The sequence below is a fragment of the Balearica regulorum genome, chromosome 20 (genome assembly GCF_011004875.1).
Source record: "Balearica regulorum gibbericeps isolate bBalReg1 chromosome 20, bBalReg1.pri, whole genome shotgun sequence".
Classification (NCBI taxonomy): Eukaryota; Metazoa; Chordata; class Aves; order Gruiformes; family Gruidae; genus Balearica; species Balearica regulorum.
This window is the reverse complement of record NC_046203.1, coordinates 7014860-7040177: the sequence shown is the minus strand read 5'-3', so window position 1 is coordinate 7040177 and position 25318 is coordinate 7014860. Positions and strand designations below refer to the sequence as shown.

General features: G+C 45.0%; 2 protein-coding genes across 14 annotated transcripts; one reads left to right on the top strand and one right to left on the bottom strand.

The window, feature by feature from the left end:
- Positions 1–647: 647 nt before the first annotated feature.
- SWI5 (SWI5 homologous recombination repair protein) lies at positions 648–4023 on the bottom strand. The gene is made up of 5 exons (XM_075772760.1): positions 3869–4023; positions 3666–3714; positions 3024–3145; positions 1794–1888; positions 648–1352 (listed from the first exon to the last, which is right to left on the bottom strand). The coding sequence occupies exons 1-5, from the start codon at positions 4021–4023 to the stop codon at positions 1288–1290; spliced, it is 486 nt and encodes a 161-aa protein (XP_075628875.1). The 3' UTR covers positions 648–1287.
- Positions 4024–5030: 1007 nt separating this feature from the next.
- On the top strand, positions 5031–25318 carry GOLGA2 (golgin A2). Of its 13 annotated transcripts, none has more exons than XM_075772336.1 (28): positions 5031–5185; positions 6577–6699; positions 7081–7161; positions 10617–10751; positions 11370–11413; positions 11599–11662; positions 12135–12194; positions 12677–12757; positions 14542–14580; positions 15089–15151; positions 15394–15487; positions 16159–16265; positions 16836–16894; positions 17131–17272; positions 18365–18454; positions 18636–18743; positions 18842–18929; positions 19445–19791; positions 20594–20707; positions 20997–21221; positions 21513–21612; positions 21703–21788; positions 22404–22557; positions 22696–22763; positions 23325–23427; positions 23686–23792; positions 23994–24162; positions 24267–25318. In XM_075772336.1, the coding sequence occupies exons 1-28, from the start codon at positions 5138–5140 to the stop codon at positions 24515–24517; spliced, it is 3150 nt and encodes a 1049-aa protein (XP_075628451.1). In that variant the 5' UTR covers positions 5031–5137; the 3' UTR covers positions 24518–25318. The 13 variants fall into 13 exon arrangements, with proteins under 13 accessions (XP_075628451.1, XP_075628450.1, XP_075628440.1 ...); XM_075772335.1 differs by having other exon boundaries at positions 14542–14618; positions 15070–15151; XM_075772325.1 differs by having other exon boundaries at positions 5032–5185; positions 19448–19791.

The window sequence follows — 25318 nt, the reverse complement described above, 5'->3', positions numbered from 1 at the left end:
ATACGGGCTTTGTCCATCCCCCTGTTCAGACCCCTCCTCACAGCCTTTGTGGCAAAACAAGATACTTATTAGTGATATTTCTGTTCCGGGTCCAAAACCAAGAGCACAGCAACAATTACCTGTTCTCAGCAGCAGCCTCGTGAGCATGTTCTGGTTTCTAAGCACTACAAAGACAGATTCATTTGATTGAAATTTGGAAATAATGAGCAGACTGCAGCATCGCCTGACTGGAGATCGGGGGGAAAAACTTACTGGCAGGAAGGTATTCAAAGTAGAAACAGGCAGAAGGACATCAAGCTTGAGTGAAAAAAGGGACAATGGATCTGCAGTCAGCAGAGCGCTTTATCACTTAGAACTGCACAAAGCAGCCAAATTTAGTCTGTGCAGTCACCCTCAATCCTGACATTGAAACATTTATGCTCTCAACATGATTTTGTGTTTAGCACACCACGCACTTTCACAGTGACTCTGCATTTAGAGGAGAGTAAAGGTAATTCTGCACCTACCCATTACTGGGTAGTGCTGCCATGCTGCCTCCATCAAGTCCTCAGAAAACATTTGAATAATAGATGTTGTAATTGTCTCAGAATATAGTTTAAGAATTTGTTCCCAGGTTCATGCAATGTTTTATAGACTCTTAAAGTGAATTACTGAGAAATGTGATAGCTGCTTTATTCAGACTGGACAGTTAAACACAACTTCACATTTTGCTATTTACTACAGAAATGATACAAACCCTCTAGATACCAGAGCAGTCAAGTACAAAAATGCAGAACACCCAGACTTATCCAGATTTGATCATAAAACAAAACCCCAAAACCACCACAGCTTCAGCCTTCTTCCCTCCATACTTCTGAGGGTTTCTTCTTTTCTTTCAAAGCAGCTATTACATTGCACATTTGTATGCCCTCACTTCTTGTATCCATTCAGTATCCACATAGCCCCTGGACATTATAGAGAAGCAAAGGCTCCATTGGAAGAGTCTTAACATCAATCAGAATTACAATCTTTCCAACAAAAAGAAATAAAAATACTGTTGATCTGATAGTAGATGAAATTATCCAAAGTCCTACATCCCTTTCCCACAAGCAGGAAACAGTTGACAAATTCAACAACTTTCATGTTCCAAAGCTTCTTAGAAATAGGGCTGTTAACCCATACTCTGTTGCAATTCTGCATGCATACTTCTGAGGCCACCTTATGTCAGTTCTAAATCAATATGACACCAAAACATAAAGGCCCAGTAACAGTCATTTTTGCAGGACGTGGCAGTCATCAGGTTCAATACTAGTCGCTAAGCTCCAGATCGTATTCAGGGTAGAGCTGCTTTGTAGTAACCCCTCGGAAAACAGCTAGAAAAGAAATACCATTGCTTGCATTAAACAAAGATCAGAGCAGTCAGAAAAGTTGTGTTTTCCCCCCAGTAGCCCCTAACTATTCCACAGAACCTCCCATAGCTAAGAAACTAATCTAAGGTTTTGTAGCTATGCTCCTCACTTGTCTCAACACTTTTTTTAAGCACATGAAGAACAAAACTGACAAAAATTCATAAGACTTATCAAATTTTGGTAATCCATAACACAGACTAAAATACTGGTACGTGACAATTATTTCACATGTTCAGTTCTAAAAAACATCCTAAGAAAACAACAACAACAGTGTTTGTACAAACTAACAATCCTAGAACTGAAGAATCTCTAAAACAAGCTCTGCCTTCACAGCATAGTAGCTTCTCTCTGTCTGTAGGAAAACATTGACTAAAAAAGTTCTTCAACAGCTTTCCCCTTCCTTACCCAGCTTGCCTAGCAGCATCTGTCCAGCATCTTTAATATCATTATACTCATGGAGCAGAGAGATGTGCTTCTCCAATTCCTCCAGGCTGTAGCCTCTGTAACAATAAAACCAGAAAGGTCAAAAATGACACAGTGGGATTGCTGCTGCTGTATAGTGGGTGCTGCCACTTGCAACCGCACACAGTAAGGATATTTGTGATACCCAAACCTGGCACATCTAAAGCAGAATCTGAAGGCAGCAAGTACAGCTGCTGCAAGTGATAAACATGAAAGCTAGAAATGAGCAGATCCCAATTTTGAGGGTTTTTTTGCCACATCAAGACTTATAAAAAACCCCCCAACAATCCACCCAAATTCTCAAAATCAAGTAGAAAAAGGAATAGGCTGTGGTGAATTCAATTTATATGTATCTCTAATCTGTAGCTAGGGAAAAAAAATTAAGAAGGTCTGTTTATCCTTGAGGATAAAAAAAAAAAAAAAAAAGCAGCTTTGTTGTTCTACCATTTCCAGTCTATGCACTACATGTTATCTTAGAAAATATCACTCCTTTGCAACAAATAATCCAGAGATTCCATCTCTTTAAAAATCAAGCAGCAATTTTATCTCAAAACATTTGCTAATAAGCACCTGCCACATTGTGTCATAAGAAACCACAATAAAACAGTTGCACTACCCTGTACGCAGCACCCGTCATGCCAAACTATTCTACAGGCCACTTGCTTGCCTGGAAAACGGTTCTGCTTCTTGAACACAAAGGTTTAACCCACTCATCTCAGACACAAAACACGTGAACAATTCATCAAGATGGAACAAAAAAGGAAACAGTTTTATCTGGGACTAAATTTGGCAGGTCATACAAGTCATGATCTCAATTTTAATTCTGACATGAACAAGCTCTTCTGGTAACATGACATGTTATCACAATAGTTAAAATTATTCATTCCCAATTTACATGTAATTATCTCAACAATTTCTGGGGTAAAGTTAAAATCTTCTTATCCAAGATCTCAGTAAAACTTGGTTTGCTTTACCAAATAAACCAGAAAGAATTCCCTCTTGTCTTTAACAGGTCCCGTAAGTCAAAACACCACTATAATAGACATTGTATAGCACCACGATAAAAATGGCATAATAGATTAGCTTACAGCAATAATTCCTGGACCACGTTTACTTTTAAAAACAAGAATAATTGAGGCATCACAGTGAACACTGAGCTTGCCAAGGACATACTCAGACAATAATTGTGCAATTTCCTGGTCTAGAGCAAGGTCTTTCTGCTTCAGCTCTTCGATTTCACACCGCAGGGCTTCTTCGTTGGCTCCATTAGGTTTGCAGGACCTTGGAGATGGGATCTGTAGAGCACAGAAGACATTTAACACTAACTTAGCACTGGATAAGATCCTACAGTGCTGCGGGGAAGCGATCATTAAATACACCGTATCAATGGATTAAAAAAAAAGAGAAAAAGGGAAAAAAAATCTCCTGGGGGGGGAAGCTCAGGTAAAATATTTTTCAGTTTATGTAACATCAGCCTGCTTCATATCATATCCTACAGCATTTTGTAGATTTACAGTATAAAGTAATGATAATACCATCACAGTTAAGAGTTTTAAGAAAAACTCCAGGACGACGCAGTGCTAAACCGCGGGTCGCCAGTTACTCAGGCAACGAGCAGCTTCACCCTCCACGAAAAACACTCCGTGCTGTGCCGGGCCGAGCCATCGCAAACATGCGAGCGGCTGCCGGGGAGCACCGCCCGCCGCCGGCCCCCTCCGCTGCCGCAGGCCCCGGCCCCCCGACAGGGCAGAGGCTGCTCCCGGGGAGAGCCGCCGAGCAGGGCCCACCTTCCCCCCAGCCCGGGCGGTGACTCACCGGCGACTTGAAGCCGGCCGTGCCGCTCCGCCGGCCACCACCGGGGGTCCTGGCAAAGCAGAGCAGCGCCGCGTCAGAGGCCCGACGCCCCCGCGGCGGGGCCGGGCCAGGCCGGGCCAGGCCAGGCCGAGCCGCCTCAGCGGGGGCACGGCCCGCGGCGCAGCGAGGGAAGGGAGAGGGGGCAGCGAGGAACCGGCTCCTACCTCCTCGGCAGAGCCCGCGGCGGGGCAGGCGGGTGTCGGGGCGGGCTGTGGCCCGCGCTCGGTGGGACGCCCTCGGCCAGGGCTGCCGCCTCCCACCGCACCAGCACGGACTGCGCCGCAGGGCACGCCGGGAGTTGTAGTCGCGCCGCCGCCATGGGGCATGCCGGGACGGGTAGTTTCCCCCTGACGGGGCCCGGCCGCGCTTCCCGCGCCCAGCTCCGAGCTCTGGAGAACAAACTTCCCCGTGTGAAGCTGCGGGTGGCATTTAGGTGGGCAGGATGTAATTAACCCAATGACCACAGCCAAGGCGATGACACTCAGTGCCTTCAAAAAATGTCTCAGAGCCACCTCAGCCTGGAGGCTGTGGCCAGGACAAGGTCTCAGGGAGAGCTCTGGGGGCTTGCGGGGTCACTCACACAATTATCTTTTTTGTAGGGGAAAAGCTGCCACCGCCTGAGCCGCCGGCTGCCCCATGTGTCCTGCCTGGCCGGAAAAAGTGCTCACTTACCGGCCAGCACAGCTCCTGGGTGTGCGGCTGTAACCTTCAAAGGCCCCGGCTCCCGCTACCAAAACCTTGCCGCGCAAACCCAGCGCAGCTTCTTGGACTAGCACAGAAGGAGCCGCGTTCCCACAGCTCTCCTGGCCCGGCTGGCAAAGGTAAGCATGTCCCTGTGCTGTGTCAAATGCTGGCAACAGCCGTACCTGATCCCCTGGGCTGACCACGAGCCAAACTCTGCTGTGAGCATGCTTGGAAGGTCAAAGCACTTGGGAATGGGATCACACACCAGCAAACCGCCTGTGCTAACCGTGAGTTCAAAGGCAGAGCTCAGACATCAAAGCGACGCACGGAAAATAGATAGCTATGTAGATTTGTAGGACGTGCCCTACGAAGGATGAGGGAAGCCTGCCCAGCTCCCCTGGCTGGTTTCTAGCCAGTGTTTGCTCTGGGCAATTGAGTCAATAGAGGAGCACGGAGCAGCGCAGGGTGTCGCACAGGAGGAGCGGGGCAGCGCAGGGTGTCACGCAGGAGGACAGGTCGTGACGCAGGAGCAGGGCAGCACTGGACGTTACAAAAGGGGAGCGGGCAGCACACGGTGTCACCCGCTGGCCGCGCGGACAGCTCCGAAGGAGCCGGTGAGGGGAGCGGACGCTGGACTCGGCGGAGGGCCGGGCCGTCCCGCCGGCAGCGCAGGCCGGGCCGGGGCGGAGCCTGGCGGCCGCCTCCGCCGCTCCCCACGGCGGCTGACGTGGCCCGGGCGCGGGGCGGACATGGCGGACGGCAGCAGGCAGAGCAGGCTGGCGGCGGCCAAGAAGAAGGTGAGGGGCTGGCGGGGAGTGGGACTGGACGGGACGGGACGGGCTAGCGATGGCCGGGTTCCACGGGCCCCGCGAAGATCGAGGCCGCCGGGCCGGGCCGAGCTCGGCCGAGCCGGGCCTCCCTCGAGGGGCGCGGGCCAGGCCTGCCCGCCGCCGCTCCGCTCGCTCCGGGCCGGGCTGTGGTGGAGGCTGCTGGGAGCCCCCGGGTGTCCGGCGCTGCGGCTGGGCCTTCCCGGCTGGCGGCCGCCCCTGCCCGCGGGAGGCGGCCGGAGAGAGGCTGGGCTTGGGCTGCTGCGCTGCTGTGCCTTCTACCCGATTTGGTTTGGTTGTCCGAACACCCCCCTCCCCCCCCCCCCCCCCCCCGCCGTTTTGTTTTGTTTTGGGTTTTTTTTTTTTTTTTTTTAAATTTTTTTTTTCTCCTTATTTTTTTTCCCCGGGGCGGCTCGGCCCCGTCCGTCCCGGCGGGATGCGCTTCTGTGTCAAAGTCATACGAATGGGAAAGTGTCCTGGAGCAGTTCAGGCTTCCATTTTGAAATTTTCCGAATAATGGGATCCTTCTTATTATTTATTTTTTTTCTCCACCTTGACTCCGAAGGGTGGCCACAGCCATGCCCTGCCCGCCTGGTGTCTGGCGCAATGGGGGGACGGGGGCGTTTTGTCTGAGATGGCACGGCAGGGGGCTGGTGGAAGAGGTGAATTTACATAACTGTCTGGGACTCACTTGGTTTGGGGCTTAGGTGTTCAATAACACACACACAAAACTGCCAGAACACCGAGCAGGATTCAAGTTAGAGCTTATCAGACTAGCTTTTCCTGGGCAAAATGGATATGATTTAAAAAATCATTTGTAGATTGCTTCTCCCCTTGGTTTAGATTATTACAGTATCTGTACTAATGTGTTATCTGTGAGGATTGTAATTTTCCCGCTTAAAATCTCTCAGAGAGTGGAAGATCTTACTATCAGTTACTGCTTTTTTACTTTGCAGTCAGGATTAATTGCCCTTTATCAATTTTTCCTTATTGCTCTTAGTTACAACCCTAAAAAAAAAAACAAACCCAAAATATTTCTTTTAATCTCCTTTTAGTTGCAGTATGGAGTATCAAATTGTTTCCAAGAACATCATTAGCTGTATACAAAAGTTGAGCGTTTACAAGTCCTGAGCCTCTTGTCATAAACCCATCACACTAGTTCTTACTTTAGGCTTCTCTGGACTTGTTTTATTTATTTATTTTTTTCCCCCCTCCCAGAGGGACCTTACACTTGATCTGTCTTGTCCTTACACTTGATCTGTCTTTTTACCCAGTGGAGTTTGTTGGGGTTTTTTTTTGACATTATGCTCATAGAAGGCATATTCTGTTGGGACTTCAGATTGTTGTTCTTTTTTTCACAGCTGAAGGAATATCAGCAGAAGAATAACCCTGGAGCAACTGCAGGAACCAAGAAAAAACGCAAAACTAAAGAGGGCAGTAGACCTGAGACTCCCACCAATGATGATCAGCAGCCTCCAGAGAATGTGAGTGTCTCATTCTTTCTCCCAAATCATTTGCCACCTCCTCATTCTTTGGTTTCCTGAACAACATGACTAGAGTTGGGAAATGGTAGGTGTAATGCATAAATGGCATAGACGCCTGTGTTGCCAGTGTATGAAGTGTGCTAGAATAGTTAGCAACTACTTCTACTGGAAAGTGCATGCTAGAGTCAGGGTATGTGCCAAAGCGGTGTCTGATCATACAGTGCTGTCGCGCAACCCTGGGTGTGTCCAGAGCTGCTGTTTTGAGGTGCTTGCTCCTAACGAGCTGAAGGATGCTGGTTTCTTTGGGTACCTTTGATTGACATTTTCTCTCTGTCCTTTTCTGAGCCGTTTCTCTTTCCCCTTTTCTTTCGCCTCCTTTAGATTCAGAACATTCTGAAGGTGCTGGTGTCAGACCTTAACCGCTCCAATGGGGTAGCCATACCCTCATTGGACAAGAGGAAGGTGAGGCAGTGTTCGTGTCCCTCGCAGTGACTCGCTCTCCCTACTGCATGCTTCGGGTTCTCTTTACACTGACCTCGATTTTTTGGATGGAGCCTTGTCCTGACATATCCACTGTCAGTTGCTTGAATTCTGTTGCCATTTTTATTAACATGGAGCTATTTGTTACCATGCGTTTCCATTGCTCGTAAGTGCTTGTTTTCCTTCTGGTTTGTGTCAAACTTAACATGTGAAAAAGTGAACTTTGTCAAAAGTCTTCCTTGAGACAGCTGAGCTTTGAGGAAAACCAGGAATTTGGGGTGAGGCAATAAACTAACTGAACTGCTGAGGAAAATTGCACTAGGACAAGCTAATGTTTCCGTAGTCTGTAGTTCTCCTGGTCTGCGTGTCATTGCTTTACTTCCTAGAGCCTCATTTCTGAAGGGCATGTTTCTGCTCATCTGCAGGCAAGCAGCTGCCCTGAGCGAGCTGTCTAGTTATTCCAGCTAACCCATTTTATGACAGGCGATGAAACTTGCACAGGTGATGTACAGTCTGGCAAGAACCATGCGTTTAAATACGTTTAGGCAGGAAGTCAGATACTTGAAGTCAAGCATTTACAGGCATTAGCGTCTTCATGTTCCCAAGCTTCTGAAGAGGAAAGGGCAGGAAGTATGCCAATAAGCACTAGAAATGTGTTCAGGAGCAAACATAAACAAACAGCTTTTTAAAACAAATATTATTTTCAGACAGTCAATTTATTTAAATAAGGCTCAAATTGTGATAGAACCTCAGGGAAGTAAAATTTTGTAGCCCATAATTTTCTTCCAATTTTGTTGTACCAAAGCTCTGCTTTTTATTTTCACTTGCATCAGTTTGGTAGCTTATTTCCCTACCATTGTTTCAATTTAGTTGTCATAAAGTAAGTCATTATATTATATTTATTGCATATCCATGTGTCTCTAGCAAAAGTATAACTATAATAATCACCAGAGGTGCCAGATAAATGCAGTGAAACCTGCAAGATGGAATGGAGTTCACTCTGAATTGCCTTTGTATCCCTTTTCTCCTTTTTTTGTGTGTGATAAGACAGCAGCTGTTCTGTCCAACACACAGAGTGAACAGCAGAAAGTTCCTCCAGCTGGACCTTATATGTGTAGGTTGTGTATCAGGAGAACTTGCGTGACGTGAAGACATATTGCCAGCTTTGAGGGTGCTGGATGTGCCTGTCTAGCATCAGAAAGCAAGTAATTTGATTGAAGTTTCATTCTTGTCATGGGGACTATTTTCAGTTAATACTGGTAAGCTCAATGCAAGTTAGATCTCAGAGAAAGACTTGTTTCACACTGGAGGGTGAGATGAAGATGTGTGATCCAGTGCTGCTGCTGAGATGCCATTTGGTTTTGCAAAGAAGGCTAACCTGTGTCTACAGTTTTAGTCTTGTTCTGAAAATGAAGAATTTATTACTTCTATTCATTCTTGTTTTCCCCCTTTTTTTTTTTTCTGTGTTTCCTTAGCATGGAGAGATACATTTTGATCTGATTGGCTGTTATAGAATTTGTGGATTATTGTGTCTGGGGTTTTAGGAATAATTTGAAAACTAACATTTAATTGCAATATGTAATGAAAGAAAGGCTTGTCTTTCCAGTTGCCGTCTTGTAAAAATCCTGAGTCAGGAAAATGCTGTTCAGAAACTCACTTGACGCTAATAGGGCAGAAAAGCTGATCATTAGCATCTGAGCTACTGCTGCCATTGGTGTCTAATGTGAGGCAGACCCCTCCCATCTCACCCACTTCAGCTTTCTTGGCTGTGAAACACAGAAAACCCAGCAAAATAGGAGCCTTTGTGTAAAAGCAAATGGATCCTGCTATATGCTAAGCTGAGCAGAATTACTAACTTTTTATTCTACATTATTAGAACCTCACAATGCATAATTTTCATATAAGTGTCTTGCTCTTAACTCTTTCTGTTTCCAACAAATTCAGCTGTTCAGATAGGGTTGAGTTTTTTTTTTTTAATTTATTTCAAAACTTCTTATTGTGGAGGAAGAAGGAAGGAGTTCTTGTGGTTAAGGCACGTTACTGGTTTTTGCATCTTGAAGCATTGAGCAAAAAGAATGTCCTGATGAGAAGAAATTAAGGAAACATTTTTGAGATGTACTGGGGAAGGTATTCCCCCTGTCCATCCAATGTTCTATATTGATGAGTGTCTGCACCAATAAAGGTGAAGTAACCTATAGCTGGAGGAAGTAAGGGAATTCCTGACTTTCCTATAAGCACCTAACATATATTGCTCCTTGAGAGCACAAGTATCTGTCCTGCTAAAAAGAAATTGAGAAAATTCTATTTATTTCCCTCTGAAGTCTTCTAGCTTATTGCTTTCATTAAATCTGTCTTCACTGTTACTGTATTCTCACTGCTTGATTCGTGAATGAAGTGCTGAGCAGGTAAACAAGGAATGCCAAGAGAGAGATTTCTTGTTCCCTGTGAAGTGCCAAGAAGGAAGTGACTGAAGTAAGAGGGAGCTCTTTCAGATGGAATAGCAGAGAGCTGCAATATATTGGTGGGGTTGAATGTTGAAAGATTATCATCTCATTTGTTTCGTAGTGTTGTTAAATGATGACTTAACGGCACTGGATGATGAAATAAAACAAATTGCCATAAAACACTAGAATATTGCTCTGGGCCTTTGTGGCTTTCGGGTGCTGTACAAGATAGATGCAATTGTCTGGTTCACCATGGCTTGGTAAAAGTGTCATCACGTGCTATTCATCCTCCCACGAAGGCTGGATGAGAACTTGCATCGCTGTCCAGAAATAGTTTTTTGCCCTTCTCTTTTCTATTTAGATTCTTCTAGTCGTGGCATTCATAGCTCCAGCAGGGCCATGGGCACCTGCTTCCAGCCATGCTGAGTTTGGCCTGCTCATAAATGTCCTGTTTCTAAACTTGTGGTCCATGGCATGCCACAAATTTCACCGAGTTTTAAGAGGGAGCATTTGAGTTTGACTAACCCAGTTTTCAGGTAGTCACTAACTTGTTCTTTTCCATCTTAATTTGCATACAGTGATCTGTGTTTTCCCCGGATACATCTTGAAGATAGTGCTTTCCAAAGCAGAGTGACTACCATCTGGCTTAGCCTTTGCTCACTTTTTGGCAAGTCCTTTGCAGTAAATCTAGTGTGTGAACTTAGACCTGGGTGACATTATTGCCCCATGTTAAAGAAGTGAGTTTGATAATGGGACACTGGTACTTCAGACTGGGTTTTGAGAGTGCACAGGTCTGGGACAGTGTTTCTTTGTGGGTTGATGTAGTCACCTGTTTGCTCTGGGGAGAATACAGATTCCTTTCCACATGTTTCTAAATGATTGATCGTTCCCATTTGTCTAGTTTTCACAGGCAGATCACAAGGTGATGTGTTCATGTGTGTCTTCATTCATTTTGCATGAAGGCTGTAATTCTTGTGATGTGTTTTGTGACAGGCATACTTTGACAGTGATGTTGCCACTCATAATGCTGAACAGCTTGCTACCGATGTCCCTGTGCTATCTAACAGCAACAGTCTACCTAGTTGTGGTTCTGTTCTGCCTGCTCCTGGGAGCATGCAGCTGACACAGGTTTGTGAATCACCGTGAATATTGCCATTGAACCATTGAATATTGGTTAGTGATACCACGTTTTCTGAAAAAGACAATCTTCATAAATATCACATGACTAGTTCAGATTTTGTCCTGTTAAAAATTCTACATTCTCCACTCTCCATTTAGTCATTGTCTGTGAGAGCAGAGAGAGTACTAGCATGCACATGCCCCTGTGTCTCCCAAAGCTGCTATTTTCCTTCCCCTTCTGTGCTATTTCATTAGTAGAAAGTGCCCTTAATAAGACAGAAGGACTCCAGTCAGATCAATCTGCGTTTCCTTTCACTACTTAAAGATTCAGTTGAAGTTTTTCCCAGCAAAGCAAAGTGTCGATTATACTGATAAATAGTAACAGCAAACATAAAACCTGTAACGCTTAAGTTTCTCCATTCCAAGAATCCTGGGCTCACACCACTCAGAAATTTTGTGTAAGCCAGGACTGAGTTGGTGGTTTTAAGTTCATCTTTCTTTGGGAAGTGGTAATTACAGGTGCTGTGGAACCTGAGCCCAGATGTAATCAAGTCTTAGTGACACATTCACAAATGTGACTCCCATCTTCTTTTACAGGCTTGTAATTTTTTGTGTTTCAATCCACAGATTCATGAAGCTGAGGATCATAAAAATGCTTTGGATGAGAACAGGTGAGTGTCTGTGTTTGTTTATCAAACAGCTTTGCAACAGGATCCCAAAGCGTCCAACAAATTAAGGTTTTATTCCTCCCCAGTGGAATAAAACCTTAATAAATAAAACCCCAGTGCTGTTCTGATTGGGGCAGACAGATTTCTCTGGGAGAAATTTCCATCACAAGGTTTTTCTTTGTTCCCAGGTCTTTCTCGTCAACAGAAAGTCTCCGCCAGTTGTCTGAACAACTCAATGGCCTGGTTTCTCAGGTATGGCCTCATTTTGACCCATTTGTCCTGTTAATTCTCTTAATGTTAGATATGGAGCTTTAAGCAGTCAGCTCAAGAAAACACTCTTCAGTCTCAGAGGTTTCTGTAGTCATCCTACTAAACAATACGATATTTAAGTGTTGAGAAGCAAAAACTCTTGGTTTAGGAATGTAAAATTTCAGCAGTAGGAAGAAAAGCAGAGTGGCATGAATGAACAGCATGTATTCATGGAAAGATGTATTCTTGATTTAGTGAAAAAGAATCTGAAGTCAATCTGCATAATTCACATCAGCTTGTCACAGGGGGAGTCTGCATCTATCCTTAGCCAGAAAAGTATGTTTTCTGTACCTGTCTGTGGTACTTTGAAGTGAAAAGTGCTGTAAGAAGTATTATTATGATAGTCAGTTCTTACTCAATAGTGATTTGGTGCCTTGGGGAATAAAACTGACTGACTTGCCTGGTTTACTTCTAGTCAACGTCGTATGTGAATGGGGAAAGTGCTGTTTCTTCCACAAATATTAAGGAAATGGAAGTAAGTTGTTCTCAGTCTATCATTTATTTTTTTTTCCTTCTTTCTTATTTGCTACTGTTGATCACTCATTGGGACTCTGTGCTTACCAGCAGTGTTGATGAGACCTAATTGAATGCACAGTTCACATACATCACTGTCTAGTGTCGTCTTGTGCTGTAATCAGGTAGCTGTGGTCAACAGTAGGAGGCAGGTATTGGAGGTGTTTCCAGTTTGGGGACTGGGGATAATCTGGCTTCCATGCAACTGCACTTCTTATTTCTGATCCACTGTTATGTCAAAATGAAGCCTCAGCAGAAATGGATAAAATATGTTGACATCCCAGCTGCTTTTGTTGAAACCATAGATTTAGTTTTGTTTGGAGAATTTGATTATATCAAACTGTGATAATGATTTATTTTTCTGTCCTTTTTTAATTATTGCTTTTTTCCTCCCCTCCTCCTTTCTGCTCCTTCCTTTTTCTCCTGTTTGCATGTGCCCATCAGACGCGTTACCAGGAGCTGGCAGTAGCTCTGGATTCCAGCAATCTAACTAACAAACAGCTCGTTACAAAGATAGAGGAATTGGTAAGAAACAATCCAACCAACCAGTTTGACATTGTCTTTGCCGCTCCTCCATGCTCTCTGGGTGTCTGCAAGGTTATGGGTTCTCTCATAGTGCCACAAGGAAGGCTGCTTACACAGCACTTTGTAAGGAACAAAATAGGCTGTATGGAAAACCTGTGAAGACCATCAAAGCCTAAGGCCGCTTGTGAATGTATTGGCTCATCTGAGGAACAAGAAACGGAGTTTTGTTGTTTCCATTTAAGCGTGCTCTGTTGATCTCATCATGCTTTCCCTGGATGAGAAGCATCCTGATAAAACAGCTATTTCTGGTCCTGGTCTGAATCCTTGAAATACAGAATTCTGGTGCTGGCAGCAGTATGAAAACCTCCTTTCTGCAGGTGGTGATGCTGTTCTAAATATATCAGCAGAGTGGGAGCAATAGGTCTAAGAGCCTGGGGCTGGTTTCTGATCATATCCTCAGCTTCTCTTGGCATGATGAATGAACTGCTTTGTCCTGTGGCCTGCATGGATTCCCGCTGCTGCTTTTCAGCCTTCAGCTTTAACACTGCAAGAAATGCAGCTAAGTGGACTTATTTCAGTCTGAAAAGAGCCTTTCTTGTGTAAAATACTTTTCCCCATTTTGTTCCTCTCTCAAACTACACTTCCCAAAGTTCAGCATTTCCCAGTGTACTGCATGACCCCTCTTGTTTTAGTTTTGGGTTTTGGTTATTTTTGTTCCATTCTGTTACTTTTTGTCTTTTAGCTGGGCTGCAGAGGTACCTGGTATAGTGCACTGCCCACCCAGGATTTGCCTTGTTTGCCTGTTTTTCTGCTTGCTTGGCATTGTGTAGGACCTTTGCTACATTGGTGGTCTTACCTCTGCTTTTCCTGGTTATGTTGTGCACTGGCATTGCTAGAATCAAAACCTCTTCAAGTCATCACTCTTCTATCTGTAGTCATGTTTCAAAATGAATTGAAGTAGTAGTAAAGAAACAGCTTGGCCAATGTCCACTCTTTGGGAAGGGGAAAAAGTACTAATTACATAGTTAATTATGAGGCATCTGTGAGAAAACTACTGGGGGACAACAGCAGCAACTGGCAAACACAGCAGCACAGCTGGTGTGGCAGCCTGCGTAGACAGCTGCCACTTTTGTCTCCTTCACTTCATATCTAAAGATGCACAATGTATGGTCAACAAATCTCCAAATACTTCACCCATAAGATTGAAACTGGTTAGGACAGAATTATCCCTTTTCTTTGCATTTGGCTTCAGCTCACTCTCATACCACCTTTTGCAGAAGGCTGCCAACATAAGTGTTGCTCTGCATGACTTAAAGGGCAGTTGTTAAGGGGGATAAAGGTCTAAGGTCTCACTTAAGGAAAAGACTGTGGGTTTTGTTTGGTTTTTTGGGTTTGCGTGGGTTTTTTAAAGCATTTTTTTTTATTATCCTAATACACCAGAACTACTGTGATTGATTTCATATACATGGGATGCAAGCTTAACTGAAGTTGGTGGATGCTCAGATACAAACATGCAGGGTTTTCAGGAGTGGTATTTGAGAAGAACTGTGGTAATGTGCTAAGCAATGAAAAGCATATCTGGCATATAAAGTATATTAGTGAGGGGAGCCCCAAATCTATTATTTTGCATAGCTGAGACAGACTTTCTAGTCTTCTACAGAAAGGATAATGGAAATTTTCTTTGCATTAATTTGGCATGTATCCTACTTCGTTAAAGTGAAAATGTGTTTCAGCAGTATGAGAGTATTTTCTCTTAATACTGGTGCATCAATTTTCTTCCGTAGAAACAGCAGAACCAAGAAGCAGTGAATCAGATGGAGAAGGTAAAGTGTGTCCTGTTTTTGGATAGATACAGAAATAGGTATCTATTTCTCTGAGGAGTAGAAAGCGTAGTGGACTGTGGCACGGGTGTATGTGATCTTGTCTTATGTGAGATTCAATTTCATTTGTAGCATAAGGTTGAATATTTTGACTTCATGATTAGGCCTGGCAGGTAGTGTTCTTATTTTGACAAAAGCTAATATTTAAATACTCAAGTACTGGAGGAGGGCAGTGGAGGCAGGAGATTACAGTTTAAGTCCTTGCCAGTAGCTTGCTTTCCAAATACTGCCACATTTATGCTAGCATATTATGCTGTCATTACCATTCCAGGACAGATAAATAATGAAGTAGTTCAAGTAGTGGAAGACTGAACTACGTCTTTAAAAATAGTGGTACCATTTAGAAGCTGGAAGTACTATCAATGAATCATTGCTTTTTTTTTAGTTTGACATAAAACAAGGGTTAACTATTTACATTTTTGTGCTGAATAGGCATCATTTGTTTATACAGGAAAAGAAGGAGTTTGAACAGAAATTTTCTAAAGAGCAAGCAGCACTGAGGGAACAGCTACAGGTAAGGCAGAACCTCCATTACAGTAGTATCACCTGGCTTCTGCTGTTTTCTGGATTACTGACCACTCGTAATCTTTATCCCAAAAGCTACAAGTCTATTCCTTCAGGAAAATTGGGAGGGTCAGTCAGCCAGACTGTACTTAACTGCAAGAGCTCTTTACTAAATTATCCTTTTGCAGCAACAGTGATGTTGCAGTTACAAGGAAAGAAATTTTGTGCTGACCTCATTTTCCTTTCCCAAAGGTTCATATCCAGACTATTGGAATTCTAGTTTCTGAGAAGTCTGAGTTGCAGACAGCCCTTGGACATACTCAACAAGCTGCACGGCACAAATCAGGTAATTGTGAGCACTCCAGCTTAAGCTGTTGGTTAAACCGTGGATTTCAAGTCACAGGCGTGATAGTTGCTGGCAGCCAGCCTACAACTCTCACCGACTCCCTAATGAGCGACACTTGGCACCATCACTGCTTCTATCATCATAGCTGCCCCCAAACTGGAGCATGTTGATCCCATGGCAGTTGAAGCTCTTTTGTGCATCACTAAAGCCGTGTCATCCCTGTTTGGGCCCGGGGACTACCCCAGACTGTTCCTTTCTTTCTTCTGATTCTTTTAAAACTTTGTTCCCTTTTCTCTGCCTTCCCTCCCACACAGCTGTCATGTTAATGTCGTTTTTACCCGAGTCTTTCATTCTGAACTAAATTTGAGCAATTTATTCTATTAGGAAAAAAACCCCCACCACCAAACAACCCCAAACAACATATTGTCTATTGTTCTGCAAAGGAAGTTTCATCATCTCCCTCCAAAAGTGAGGAAGGTAGTTACAGAGAGCTTTACTGCCCAGAATTGCTAGTGATTCACCTGTAGAGCCAGGAGTGGAGCCAGGTCTACTGATTTACAAAGCTCTGTGCTGCCTTAAGAACTTGTTGACAAAGTAGAAAGTGCTGTTCAGCCAGTTCCAAAAAGCAGTTTGTGGTCTAGCTTCAATTGACTCTGCTCTGACTTGTTCAGGAGAAGCTGAAAGCCTGGCTGCTCATTTACATTCATCTCGCCAGAGGGTATCGGAGCTAGAACGTACTTTGTCCTCCATCTCTATGCAGCAAAAACAGTCAGAGAAGGTAAGAGTCACCTCTGTTTATGCTTAACCAGCAGCTCTGCCTTTGTTTATTTGCTTGTCACTACACTACTGCAAAGTCTGTAGTCCCTGCTTAGAGAAGAGGCAGAAATTAGCCTTGTTAATTGTTAGTTAACCTCGTAAATCCCTGTGTTCTCCATGATCAAGGCAAATGTCATACAGGTTTCCGTGACCGCAAATCATATGGTCCAGTTGCCCTCTTCAGATCTGGCACCTTACTTCATTAGTCTTGCAAGCTCCACACCACAGAAGCCTCACTGAGACCTTGTCCCAGGAGGGTTTCCATCAAACAGACATTTTAGTATTGACGTTAATCCAGAAGTTTGCAGAAGTAACCTCATGTTCAGTTAGTAGCATCACATTTGAAAAGATCGAGCAGACTTATTCCTGGCAAATTCGGGAGGTTCTAAGCAAACCTGTCCTGAGGATTTTGCCAAAGTTAGGACCTTTTCCACCTTAGCTGATCTCCTAAAGGTGAAATTAAGTATTTTTTTAATGTCTTATTTGTTTGGCTAAAGTCTGTAGATGAATCAATAATTTCCTTTTTCTCCAGCATAATAAAGAGTTAGTGAAGGAGCGAGACAACCTGAAACTGGAACTGTACAAACGAAGGTAAGTCCATTCTGCTTGTTACTGCAGAATAGCACTACTCTTCTCAGTAGAGTCAGGAAACAGAACAAAGGGCACAGACCACAGGTGGTGACTTGGGAGGATGGATATTCAAAAGTCACTAGATGTGATGTTTCTGTGATTGTAGCTGCTATGAAGAACTGGGTTGTAAATTTATGACATCAACAGACTCATAGTACATGCAGTGAAGCTACTTTAATTTTTTTTGTTTGTTTCAGCAAAAGTAGTGAGGAAATAAAGCAGCAGAATTCGGAGCTGTCAGAGAAAGTTCACTCCCTGGTTTCCAAGAACTCAGCTATGAAGTTGGATATGGAGGATTTGCATAAGAAACTGGAAATGGCTGAACTGATGATTCAGCAGGTACCCATAATACTTCTGGGATGTGAGGGTACTGATCATTGTAAGACTTTGCTTCTGACAGGGGGGGCAAGAGTTAACTTGTTTTTAAAGGAAGGCACAAAATTGCATCAAGGCATCCATCCTCTCAGTAAAAGGCTTTCAGTGAGGCCTCTGAGGAACAGAACATCTACGTTCTAAGGAGTTGGAGCAGTAGATTGAAAGACATTGTGACATTGGTCTGCTAAAAGAATGTGTTACAATATGAGAGGGAGACTGAACGTACCTAGTGTGAAAATACAGTGACTTTTCCTGCTTGTATCTGTTCAGCATTTTGGTTACTCAGTTGTTGTGCAGTCTCATTGAGAAACCAGCTGAGTCACGGTGGTGTTCATACCCATCCTAGCAGAAGGTGGTGAATTGGACAATGGCAACTTGAGGGTCAGCTGGGGAAAGTTAAGAGGAGCAGCCACTTAGAAAGGGAATGCATGAAGCCAGCTGTTAGCAGTTCAGAGAGCAGGCTTGGTGTTAAAGTGAGCCTGTGAGGGAAGAACTGCTCTTTTTTTTTTTTTCTTTCCCCCCAGACAGTGGCTTAAGTTACCCTTGAAGTAAAGCCAACTGCTACTCTTCTGGGAAAAGTACTGTGTTTCAACTGAACCAGCCTTGCTCCTTAGTCCACTGACATGTTCCAGACGTTGGCCTTAAATTCCTGACGTGTTTGACAACTTTTAAGGTCACAAGCTTTTATACCATCTGATTTGGCTGTATAACACAGACTCTGGAAATGCACACTGGCTGTATAATACAGACTCTGGAAATCCAGAGTTTCTGAGCCAAATGATTTGATTAAAGCGCATTTTCTTAATTAAAAAAAAAGATAAAATATAAAATTGGTAGGGAGGAGCTGCCCAGTTCAGCCTGTTTTACAGGGCTAAAATTTAAGCTTTTAGATTTTTAATCTCCCTTTTTTTCATTGAACTTCACTGTGAGTTGGAGCATTTTAAAGAACTACAGAAGGTTACAACATGGATCACGTGGTAGGTTACTATCAAGGGAAAGGCTACAGAGAAATTGGGTATTAATATTTTGCCATAATTTTTGGATTTTTGTTGGCAGTTCTCAAATCAGACGGGGAGTCTGGATGTAAACCAGCAGTTGCAGATGGTACTGGAGGAGAAGGCGAGCCTGGAAACCCAGGTTGCTCAGGTAAGCGGTTGTATGAAATACGATCCAAATCTTGACTTCTGTAAAGAAACTGGTGTGGCAGAAGAATGCAGCCTGAGCTTTGCATTAACACTGGTTTCTTCAAGCTTTATCCTTTAAGCAGTCACTGCCAAACTTACTTAGCCAATACAATTTCCCTTGTGTTTTATTTTGTTTTGAACAGCTCTCAGAGTCACTTCACCAGCTTCAGGCAGAAAGAGATCAGTACGTAGAGAAACTGAAGGAGGAGCGGAGCATTTGGCAGCAGCGGGTACAGCAGCTCTCTGAGCAGGTAACGTCAGGGGCAGTATTACAGCTGCCTTTGCAGACATTGGCAGGAGTAAATGCACTATGAACATTGTTTTAACTTTCACTTGCGTGGCCTTGCAGGTCCACACAATGGCAGAGGAGAAGGAGAAGCATATGGCCCAAATTCGGGAGCTGGAAGCCAATGTTACAGAGCTGTTGAGCAAATCAGGTAGGGCTTCCAGAGTGGGGCATCACACTGCAGAGTACCAGCTGGTTAACTCTGTCCCTGCTGTGTGGGAACTTCTGCACATGAGGTGCAAGTAGGTCTGATGCTCTGAAGCTGTGAAGGCAGCTGGAAGCCTGGTGACCCTAAGAAGCCTTTCATCCTAGCAAACAGCAAGTGAACTACTTCAACTAATTGACCAGCAGACTGTTTATGTCTTTAGTATCTGCCTGATTGTACTGTCAGCCTCTCTGGCCCAGGAGTTTGGGAAGGCAGGATGCTCTTGCTAGGGCTGCAGGGGAATTAGCAGCACATGGCAGGATGCTGTGCTTGATTCTGGGGGTAGTTTTGCTCCTCCATTCTCTCAATGCCCTGTGGCAAGGATTAGATACTGCAGCTGGTGATACCTTCTGGGTCGTAGAGCCCTATAGGTTGGGGTATGCTTTGTGTATGTAATAGTGATTTGTGTTACACAGCAATGTAGCCCTTTGACTGAGCTGCTTTTGATTCCATTTCCTCAGCAGTTAAGCCCATGGATATTGAGCCTTCCTTACCACCAGGGCCCACAGCAGCTGAGCTGAGTCTGCAGGAGGAGATCCAGCGGCTGCAGCAAGAGAAGGAGGAACTCCACGGGCAGTACCAGGCCCAGGTCCGGGACAACGAGCAGCTGAGCCACCTCAACCGGGAGCAGGAGGAGCGGCTGCTGGAGCTCGAGAAGGCTGTGCAGCGCTACAACGAGGAGTCTGTGGACAGACAGCAGATCCTGGAGGACATGCAGAGTGACAAGGCCACAATCAGTAGGGCACTGAGTCAAAATCGGGAGCTGAAGGAGCAGCTGGCTGAGCTGCAGAACGGGTTTGTCAAACTGGTATGTGTGTTTCGTCCATCTTTTCCCACTGTTTCCCTCACTGGGGCAATCCTTTTGTAGCACAGATGTAAAAAACAGGCAGAAGCATTATCTTGTTCTCTGAGGCTGTGGATGCTCCATCTTCAGTGATACACACTGCCGTGCCACAAGGTTCCCTGTTAACTCCTTACTCCCTCGGGTGCTCTGGCAGATGAACCAGTAACTTTGTCCAGAGCAGTTTCCTTTTCCCTCTTATCCCCTGGCAGTCAGGCTGCTTCTTTCCCTGTGTGTTCCTCCTGTTGATACCTTGAAGATACCTGTTTTCTGTTCCCTGTATTTGCTCATGAGGCAGAAGTTCTTAGCAGCCTTCTTTCCTGCTGCTGTCATTCTTATCCATCCTGGAGCCGAATCCTTACTCTTGCTTGCTTCCCCTTTGGGGTCCTGGCAAACTGACACATGGACTAGCCGCTCATTTTTCTTTAGTCCTTTCTGAACTCTTCTTGTTTTTGAATGTCTGTGGCTCTGTTTGGAATATTCATACCATCCATCTGCTTTGGAGCTGACAGGCTGCGTGATGTGCCAGGCCTCTTCTTGGCACTGCCCCAGCACCGATTCTCCCAGCTCTTTCCTTGCTCTTCTCCCATCTTCTGAACCTTTCTGTAAATTATTTACTGCCCTGAACAGTCAATGTATGGCCCTTAGTTACAGCCCAGAATAACACCAGGGATGGCACCCTGTTGTAACAGAATGAACGTGGTTTACTGAGAGTATATGTTTATGTCTGTTGGGACAATTTCCTTATACAGTGGTATTTGTCTTGCAGACAAATGAAAACATGGAGGTTACAAGTGCCCTACAGTCAGAGCAACATGTAAAGAAAGAGCTGGCCAAGAAGCTTGGGCAGCTGCAGGAGAACCTGGGGGAGCTCAAAGAGACGGTAAGCAACAGCCGGTGGAATGGCAGGGCAGGTATGTAGTGGTTTATGCAAACCACTGGCAACTTTCCAAACTTTGATGGAAGGATGGAAATTGGTATTGTAATGATCAAGCTGGGAGCTTTCCCCCATTGTCTGCTGTTTGATGTGGGGGACCAGCATGTGGGGGCAGATGGTGGCTGCCTGCCTAGTTGGTGGCTGTGGGGCAACGTTGACAATTTGGATCATGTCACACGGATCAACTTTGCTGGCAGAAATGGTTTGATGTGATGGTTCAATCTTGTTATGTTAGCTGGAACTGAAAACACAGGAGGCTCGGGGTCTGCAGGAGCAGCGGGACCAGTACTACAGCCACTTACAACAGTACACTGTGGCGTACCAGCAGCTGTCTGCTGAGAAGGAGGAACTGCACAAACAGTACTTGCTTCAGACACAGCTTATGGATCGGCTACAGCATGAGGAGGTTCAGGGGAAGGTGACAGTGGAAATGCACCTGAAAGAGCTGCAGCAGACGAAGGTAACAGTAAAAAGGGGCAAGCGGAAAGACAAGTGGAAAAGTGCTTAGCTACATTAAGTATTAATTAAGCGAATGGTTGGACCAGATGATCTTTCTCAGTCCCTTCCAATGTGGGCTGTTCTATGATTCTATGATTGCATCCTGTGCAATACAGGTGTGAATGATACTTCTCTGGAGCAGAAGCACTGCTCTTTTTGTGTGTGTGTGTGTGTGGTGCTACTGCTTGAAGATGTAGCTACTGTTTGCAGTCTGGCTTGCGCAGGTTTCAGTGATCTTCTGCTTCTCTTGCAGGAAAGTCTGGAAGCTGTAGCTAAGGAAAACAAAGAGCTGCAGGCCCTGGTCAGTCAGTTAGCAGCAGACCTGGATGGCAAGATTTTGCATCGACTAGAGGGTGAGCAGCTGCAGCTGGTCTCCAGAGAGGAGGTAGAGCTGGGCTCTCTGGGGCGCCACCTCCTTGTTCACCTTCCTCCTTTTACTGTAGATGAAGTTGAAAGTGAAGCAATGGCCGAAGATATCCAAAAATCTTCATTTGTGATTCCAGAGAAGTTTGAAAGCCATGAAGAAATGGTGAGTCTTAATGGGTGGAAAAGCCTTTGGGTGTAGTTCTAAACAAATGTCTAGAAAAGGAGGCAGGTTAAATTGCAGAGAGGTTCCACTGAGTGTATGGAGGAGGCTGTTTATCAGCTGTGATCCTGACCAGCTGAGGCACAGTAATGAGGGAAGGTAACAGTTCCTTATGCAAAGCAGCAAAAACCCAAGACTCCTGCAGCATCCTTGCAAGATAGGCTGGAAGTCTGGCAGTGGCTTTAATTATGAAGACAACTCAGCTGGCAGAGTAGCTCTCTAATTACAATGATGATGTTCCCTTTAGTTTGGAAGGCAGTTTGGAAATGGTGTTGAACATCTACTAGATTTTTCTGTAAGTACAGTCATAATTGGAAAATACTGCGATCAAACAGATACCATGAGAGCTAGTATTTAACCTGCATATTTGTACTATTTGGGAATGAGAAAAGGTGCAGTAGTTGCTGCCTGTTTAGTTCCAGGGTAGTCACTTAGTACTTTGGTTTCATACCCATAAATAAAATGGGGCAGGCTGTTACTGTCTTTGTCCTGAGATGCACGCTTGATTGTGCTCACACAGGAGAAGCACTAATGTGCATATTCTGGAACTCTTCTTAGGTTGCTTTCTTGACATCTGCCATGTTCCAAGTGGAGAAGGAACGAGAGGACATGAGGCAGCAGCTGGCTGCTCAGAAGCAGCAGTGCAGAACCCTCCTGCAGCAAATAGCAGCTCTTAGGCAGGAGCAGCAACATAACGTCACGCTGGACGGAGGTAAAAATTTTGTGCAGTTTGGGGTCAGAATATGGCGGTGGGCCTTGGCCAGCTATGCTGCCCCCTGTGACATATCTACGGGTTTTGTGAGTGCACCATGTGCAAGGAGGAACTGTAAATTCTACACGTTCCTTCCAGATTCCACTATGGATACTGTTCCGGTGGAGGTTCATGAGGCTTTGAAAACTGCCATGGAGAAACTACAGGTAGGCAAAGGATCTAATCTTCTTTCAGCCCCGCTACCCTGCTCAGCTAGACTTTCATCCAGACTCTCTTACAGCACACAGAAATTGTAGGGGAGTAAGTAGCAGATGTTCCATAATAATAAGCACAGGAAAGCTTGCAGTAGTAACTCCCCTCCCACCCACTCCCCGAAGACTGGGAGGGCCCAACACTGACCTGTGGTTTTTTGCTGAAGAAATAGCTGAAAACCAGACTGAGTATCTTCTCCCTGCTGGGATGAAGCAGATGGTCTGCACTCTTAGAGCTGAGTATGACCAGAGTTGTGCTGTCCCAGCAATGAGAAGGTTAAAAAGACACTTTGTTTCATCGGCCCTTCTGCTTCCCAAAATGCAGAGATGCTTTTTTACACTTTCTCTAGCTCTCTCCTCTCTGCTCCTTTTTAGCACCAAACTGAAGACAAATTGTAAAGGCAGCAAGATTTGTTGTCTAGGCTCAACCAATGTGAATGGAGGGTGTGGTCTTTAACACAGTTATTGTCTGTATGTGAAGCAGTTCAGGTGATTGATACCAGTTTTTGTGTTCAGTCCCGTTTCACAGACCTGATGCGTGAGAAAGCTGATCTGAAGGAACGGCTAGAAGAGTTAGAACATCGCTGCATACAGCTGTCTGGGGAAACAGACACCATTGGTACGTTTAGGCAACACCAGCATAAGCTAAAGCTTGCTCAATGTGTTACTTGGGGAACAGAAGGTCACCAACAGCTTTTGGAACCGGAGCCCTCCAACTACCAAGCAGTTCAGGTCTCCTACTGCTGCCTAACTAGGCTAGATCTCCAGTCTAGGGCTGGATTTGCTGGATCCTCATGCCACGTAGTGCTATGGTCACCATAAGGCTTGTACCCCAATCTTGCTAACACTTACTTCTTATGCTTCTCTTGTATTCCAGGGGAGTATATTGCGTTATACCAGAGTCAAAGGGCTATCCTCAAACAGCGACACCAGGAGAAAGAGGAGTACATCAGCAGATTGGCTCAGGATAAGGAAGAGATGAAGGCAAGGAATCTTTTCTGTAGTGCTCCTCCAGGCAGGGCAGGCTTGGGGAACACTTGCAGTCCAAACATTCACATGTTGTGAATGTAGCTTTAACTTTGAAGTGGCTAATTTTGCGACAGAGACAGGACTGCAAACTGTAGTGCAGTGTTTGTGGCCGCCAGGAAGTGCAGGGTTCATGGACTCTCCTTTACTTTGGTGCAGGTGAAACTGCTGGAACTGCAGGATTTAGTGATGCGTCTGGTCAGGGAAAGAAATGAATGGTACAGCAAGTACATAGCAGCTGCTCAAAACCCAGAGCTGTTGGCAAGCCAAAATGAAAGCGTACTTCCAGCGGAGAGGCGCATTGAACTGAACGCTACTGATGGAGAAGGTAAGCTACAGCCAGGACAAGTTCTGTAAAAACGGAATAACCCGAGATCTTGGTGTCTCACAAACGGGAAGAGTTACCCGCCTGCCTTGTCTGTGTCCTTACAGGGTTACGAGATGTGAATTTATCAGATGAAGCAGAACAAGAGGCTGCTGTCCCTCATCAGGCTGGTTTCCCCCCTATTGACAGTAAAGCTGCTCAGCCAAGCCAAGAGGACCCCACAGCGAAGCAAATAATGCAGCTGCTCAGAGAAATCCAGAACCCTCAGGAAAGGCTGGGCTCCCTGCTGGAAAACCCCTGCATTCCCTTCTTCTACCGTGCTGATGAGAACGATGAGGTCAAAATCATGGTAGTTTAAATGGCGCTAAAGCTTATTTACAGCAATTTTCTATGAGCCTGAAAGGACTTGACTTGTACGTGCCCATGCCTCTGCTCAGTGCCCTTGGTCAGGACAGGTACCTGCTTTAAAGACACCAGGAAAGAGGGATTGCACAGATGGAATTTGAGCATCAGACCTCATCCTCCCTTTCTCTCTGTTACTTGGTGTGCTCGGAGTACAGGCAGACTCAAACTAATTCTGGGAGGCAGCTGGTGCTGGCACTTCACCTGGGCCAGGGAACAGGGATTCCATGACTTTGGGCAAAATGACTTAATCCCTTATCCCAGAGTCTGTGGGCAGCGCCCTGGCAGTGACCGAGCAGCGGTTCTGATCCATCACTCACGACTGTAAATCAGCCTAGTTCCTTCCAGGGCTCCCAAAGTAACTAACTTATTCTGGTAACGAACTCCTTGGACTCTGAACAGGTTTTGTTTCATACTCTGTATCTTAAAACTTCCCCCTTTCTTCTGCAGCCTGCCTCTTGCAACTGTATCTGAAACCAGCCTTGACCAGCCAAAAGAGGCTCAGGCTTCTGGCTAGCTGGGCAGCACTACAGCCGCATTTGCTCTTGTTGCTAGGGGAAGGGACCGAGGGTTGCCTTCTGCATCTTTTTGGTTACTTGACAAAGCTTTATGTGATTCTTGGGAGTGGGGTGGAAATGTAACTGCACTTTGAAGGATGATGTGTTTCACTTGTATGTGTCTGAAGGTTTTATTTATTTTAAAAAAATGGGAGAAATAAGTAAAAGGAAACCACTTAATAAACATGCTTTGTTTTGAA

What these genes read in the sequence shown, in the direction of transcription:
- SWI5 (XM_075772760.1), bottom strand. Translation starts at nt 4,023, where the DNA reads ATGGCGGCGGCGCGACTACAACTCCCGGCGTGCCCTGCGGCGCAGTCC. An exon ending in CCGCGGGCTCTGCCGAGGAG is followed by an intron (nt 3,715 to 3,868) that starts GTAGGAGCCGGT and finishes CTGCTTTGCCAG; the next exon opens with GACCCCCGGTGGTGGCCGGC. An exon ending in CGGCCGGCTTCAAGTCGCCG is followed by an intron (nt 3,146 to 3,665) that starts GTGAGTCACCGC and finishes TGTGCTCTACAG; the next exon opens with ATCCCATCTCCAAGGTCCTG.
- GOLGA2 (XM_075772335.1), top strand. Translation starts at nt 5,138, where the DNA reads ATGGCGGACGGCAGCAGGCAGAGCAGGCTGGCGGCGGCCAAGAAGAAG. An exon ending in CTGGAACTGTACAAACGAAG is followed by an intron (nt 16,895 to 17,130) that starts GTAAGTCCATTC and finishes TGTTTGTTTCAG; the next exon opens with CAAAAGTAGTGAGGAAATAA. An exon ending in AGAACGGGTTTGTCAAACTG is followed by an intron (nt 19,792 to 20,593) that starts GTATGTGTGTTT and finishes TTTGTCTTGCAG; the next exon opens with ACAAATGAAAACATGGAGGT.